Source organism: Coptis chinensis, chromosome 4 (assembly GCF_015680905.1).
Source record: "Coptis chinensis isolate HL-2020 chromosome 4, ASM1568090v1, whole genome shotgun sequence".
NCBI lineage: Eukaryota > Viridiplantae > Streptophyta > Magnoliopsida > Ranunculales > Ranunculaceae > Coptis > Coptis chinensis.
This window is the reverse complement of record NC_141459.1, coordinates 90,426,222-90,431,267: the sequence shown is the minus strand read 5'-3', so window position 1 is coordinate 90,431,267 and position 5,046 is coordinate 90,426,222. Positions and strand designations below refer to the sequence as shown.

Sequence of the window (5,046 nt, the reverse complement as noted above, 5' to 3'; positions counted from 1 at the left end):
ATTACACTACTCCTACATGACTATAAATTAAGTATAGGTGCCTTCTCTCCTCCTACTTTTTAGAATTTATGCTACACCTTTTGCCAAAGACTGATTTGCCTTCTCCCTCTACAATCAAGACATTTCACTATGTTGCTTTATGTTTATGTTTTTGCTTTTGCTTTTGTTTTTTCATATCTTCTTGAGCTAGGTTTTTTAGCAAATCTTCTTTTGTAGCAAAGTCATCCATCTCTAGTCTTCTGAGTTAAGGACGTGATTTTAAGTTCTCTGGTTTTGAATTTTTGACTTTTGACTTTGACTTTGAATTTTTTCATAGCAACTTTGAGTCTTAAACATTAATAAGGCTCCTTTTGGCCCTAAAATGTAGTTTTTATGATAAGTGGTCTGAATTGCTCTGTAACTTGAAAAAGGTATTAAAAGCTATGAGTTGTGTTTTCATTATGCGTAAGAAGGGTTGTAATGTAATAATGTAAGGGTAATAAAACGCATATTTGGGAGCTGATCAACACGCGAGAGGTATTATTATCATTTCAAAAATACAAATAGATTGACCACATTCAACTCAGTTGACTGACAGTCAACAACCAAAACTAGAACTAAACCCTAATATTCAAGCTTTGTTGGACCAAACCCTAATAAACCAACTATGGTTAGGACCAAAGTCTAAATACCCCTTTGTGTACTAGGTTGTTAAAGCTAACCAAATAATCCCTCTAACTAATTTGGATGTCACAATGTCGACTTTCGCGGCTATGAGGGATGTAAGGTGTGTTATATGTCAACTTATGGGATGCAACACAGTAGTAGCGTGTTGTCATTCCACCTTGGTGTTGTCAATACTTGGTACCACCGTCAATGTAATTTGTTCTTCACGGTAGCTAACAGAAAGATTAGGATTAAATGTGAGCTTTAAAGTTGTACTAGCATGATGGCACTGGAACCAGACAATGAGTTTCGTGTTGTACCATTACTTTTCCATTTAGGAGATTTTGTGAGTACTTATGTTAATGTGTTTAAATTTCTAGAGCAACTCTTAATGTTGGAGCTAACACAAGGCATTACTCTTGCCAAGTTACCAATGGAGAAATCTTTAAGGAATACAAGTGTTAATTGGCAAGAGTTTCTATATAGATGACTTCATAATGTAGCTTGGATGCATAAGAGTTTGAGTAGACATTACACCGGGTAGTTCAACAGACCGTTCACAATGCATACTTGGTCAACAGTTATATCTCTATTTCGATACTGCTATAGGACGATTTGAACACTTGAAGTTTCACTAAGAAACTTCAAACCCTACTTAAATAGGCATTTGAACTACCTTGCATTTGTTGCTTTGAACTACCATTTTTGAGTTTTTGTAGCATTGTTGATTGTTGTGTTTCAAAGGAGACAAAGACTTGAGATTCATTTGAAGGAATTGAACGTAGAGATTGGAGTGGGGAGTTAATCATTTTGGGGACCCTTAAAATAATAGTGATTGCCTGGTAAGGTATTCAAATTGATTCTTCGTATACATTGTGAACAATCTTTTCCCATAAAAGCCTTTGATTCGCCCATAACATTGATGCATGATTTTAATTTTAATTTTTGTCAGATTCTTCAATTTCGTAAGTTTTTCTTTGCTTGGCGATTTATTTCAAATTTTTATGCCTTCCTTAACTTTCAATTTTAATTTGCATTTCAATTAAGTATTCTACAATGGGTTAACTAGTATTACCCCCACTAGATGAGCCAAAAAGTCGAATCCTTACGCAAGATTTTCGCTCATTTTTGGGCTTTCTAAGCTAATACAAATTTGCGGAGATTTTGTAAATAAACAAACAGTATATCCTTAGCTGGTAAATTGTCTTTGATTAGGGGTAAGTCCTTGACTGCTTCCATCCATTTGCTGTAGGAAGGAAAGCTCTGAAGATCAAACATCTTGCTTTCAGATGAAACTTCATCTACAACTTCTAACCAAAGAACAGTCAACCCCAGAACAATGTCCAAATAACCAATGGTTTCTCCTCCAAAAAACTTCGTTATGCTTTTCATCTCAGCGTCGATGATGTGTAATGCTGCGGTAACTTGTTTCACCCCTTTTGCTTGTTCTTCTCCTTCTGACATCAATACATTGCGAATACCTTGCATTAACTGTTTTTGCGGGAAAAAAAGGATAAATCAGATGATATATATTAAAAAAAAATAATAAAAAAATCTAAAATGGAGACATGAAAATATGAAATGCGTGTATTAAATAGGAATATATGTCATATTAATATCAGTCCAAAAGCATAAGCCAACAAGATTCTGGTAATAGGTATTACTCATGATATTATTTCTCACAAGTGATAGCAGATCTATTTGTTTACACAGGGTGAAGTAAAGCAGTTAAGAAACTATTTATTATACAGTACTGTTTGAAACTTTGAACTAATGTCATATACTCATATCGATGACACTCTTGAAATAAGAATGCAAAACGGCGAGAAAAATGGAACCTTATATTATTGAGTTATTTTCTTGAAAATATGAAAGCGCCAGTTTATAAACTCGGATAGCCAGTATGAATGTAAGATCTGGATCGATATGATTGTTCTACAGTTCTAGGCTTTCTAGCTACTAGCACAATAAGAATTAATCTAGAACTAAGAAAGCTAAATTACCTTGTCCTCAGCATAGTTAGCCCAAAAACGCACTATAGCTTTCTCATATGGATCTTCAGGCAATAGCCGATTCTGTGGCCATATTTCATCAATGTACTCTAGTATAACAAGTGATTCACAGATCGGTTTCCCACCATGAATAAGGACTGGGACCTTCTTATAAACTGGATTACTCTCTAGAAACAAATCACTCTTGTTTTGTAGATTTTCTTCCGAGTATTCATATTCAATTCCTTTAAGCTTTAGAGCCCATTCAATTCTTCTCACAAATGGACTAATTGATGAACCTAAAAGCTTCACTTCTTGTTTCTCCATAGCTATCAGTTATTATCAACTGATCAGACTATTGCATTCCTATGCTCTTTATTGATATATAACTTCTGTTTATTTTATTGTTATCATGTTTTCCATATAGGAGTCTTCCAAGGGGTACATTTATTAAAAAGAAAATCCATTTGTTTCGTAAGTAATGATGTCAAGAGATTAGTTGAACTTATTATAGTAATCTACCTTATCTACCAACTCATGTTTTTTAATTGATCCTGTTCTGGCCTCCACAAATGTGACCCAATAAAAGCCCAAATCAATACAAATCCACGCTCAGAGCCCATGCTCAGAGATTATCTACAAAAAAGCCCACGCTCAGAGCCCATGCTCAAAGCATACATACCTACACGTAAAATCAATATCAATTGCGCACATGTTTTGCGAGTGAAACAACTTTCACCAACTTCATCCCACGAGTAGACAGTTCTTCCGCCAGTTCTCCAACTTCATCCCATGAGTTGACAGTTCTCCCGCCTGTTCTCCAATTTTATCCCACGATTGGAATATTGGAGAACGAGGAAGTAACTATCACCAATCCTACCTATAAAATCCAACCTTCATCATTTTTCCAGAATTACGCATCGAGACTTGATCCCAAGCAATATCTTTGGGTACGTAGGCAACTTCAAAACTGAAGTCCAGTCTCATCTTTCCCCAACCACCATCTCCAAAAAACATTACTTCCAACCCTCAAATGATGTGTTTTGGCAAATCTTGTTGAAACATATTTGGCGCCGTCTGTGCTCCTACCCTCAACCACAAAACAAAAGTTACGTCAATGGCTTCTCGAAAAACATGATACGGTGAAAGTTTTTCTCTTGCCGCATAAGTTCTGCACTCACCTTATGCTGGGAATTCACTTTCCAAGTTTGATGGTCCTCGGCCATCTGCGACTGATAGAGTGGGTATTCATGTAGCCGATCCAACAACTCAAGTTGACCGTCGTCTCCGACAATTGGAGGGCAAGAATAAAAAACTTAAGAAACAGCTGCGTCAACTGCAAGAAGATGATTCAGGGTCCACGACAAAAAGTGTTTGGGATCGTTTGAACTCTGAAGCATTTATGTCAAAGACTCCAAGCACAAACTCACGCACCAAGAGAAACCGTGCGAGTCGCTTATGAAAGGCTTCACGCAAACTGAATGTGTAATGCCAAAAGCCAACACTTTCCAGTGTAATCGTAAGCGAATCCACAAACTTCTCTACCGACCTTGATGCCGACCACCCTGTGAGGGATCGCCAACTCACAAAAGATAACGAGTCTAAACGTAAAGTAAATCTTCTGCTAACTTTGCACGTTAACTTTGCAGCCAATCACTCAACGGAGTGGTTGACAACTCATTGAAGATATGAAGAAAAATAATGTTGGTGTAGTTGATCATAGCCGAAAGGCTATAAGAGGTCGGCTCTCTCCTAGAAAAAATTATCTGGACTTATCGAAGATATGAAGAAAAATAATGTTGGTGTAGCCGATCATAGCCGAAAGGCTATAAGAGGTCGGCTCTCTCCTAGAAGAAATTTTCTGGACTCATCGAAGATATGAAGAAAAGTAATATTGGTGTAGCCGATCATAGCCGAAAGGCTATAAGAGGTCGGCTCTCTCCTAGAAAAAATTATCTGGACTCATCGAAGATATGAAGAAAAATAATGTTGGTGTAGCAGATCATAGCCGAAAGGCTATAAGAGGTTGGTTCTCTTCTAGAAAAAATTATCTGGACTCATCGAAGATATGAAAAACAATAATATTGGTGTAGCTAGCCGATCATAGCCGAAAAACATTAAGAGGTCGGTTCTCTCCTAGAAAAAATTATCTGGACTTCCGGACCACTATAGCATGTAGGCATGACAGACCACAAATGGAGGGTCGACATGCAGTCTATTGCCAGGATGCCAATTTCAGTTACCATGCATTAGTAGTTCAACGTCTCTGGAGGGTCTCTTTGCAAATAGTAGTTCCAACCTTTGAGCATTCTAGTTGACTAAGGCATGCTCCTCATAACATGTCAATTGACGGTAGTAGCTTTGTATAAGGTGACTCACCTACATAGGACCATGAAAAGAGTGATTGGAT

At 37.1% G+C, this 5,046-nt stretch overlaps 1 protein-coding gene across 1 annotated transcript; it reads right to left on the bottom strand.

Moving 5' to 3' along the window:
• Positions 1-1,658: 1,658 nt before the first annotated feature.
• On the bottom strand, positions 1,659-3,074 carry LOC147505569 (putative glutathione S-transferase). The gene is made up of 2 exons (XM_086558060.1): positions 2,649-3,074; positions 1,659-2,136 (listed from the first exon to the last, which is right to left on the bottom strand). Exons 1-2 carry the CDS (start codon positions 2,961-2,963, stop codon positions 1,783-1,785), a joined length of 669 nt encoding a protein of 222 aa, XP_086414186.1. The 5' UTR covers positions 2,964-3,074; the 3' UTR covers positions 1,659-1,782.
• Positions 3,075-5,046: the final 1,972 nt, after the last annotated feature.

Bases quoted from the DNA above. Each gene is read 5' to 3' on its own strand.
- LOC147505569 (XM_086558060.1), bottom strand. From the start codon at position 2,963: ATGGAGAAACAAGAAGTGAAGCTTTTAGGTTCATCAATTAGTCCATTT. The intron at 2,137-2,648 runs GTAATTTAGCTT...CCGCAAAAACAG, and splicing joins CTAACTATGCTGAGGACAAG to TTAATGCAAGGTATTCGCAA.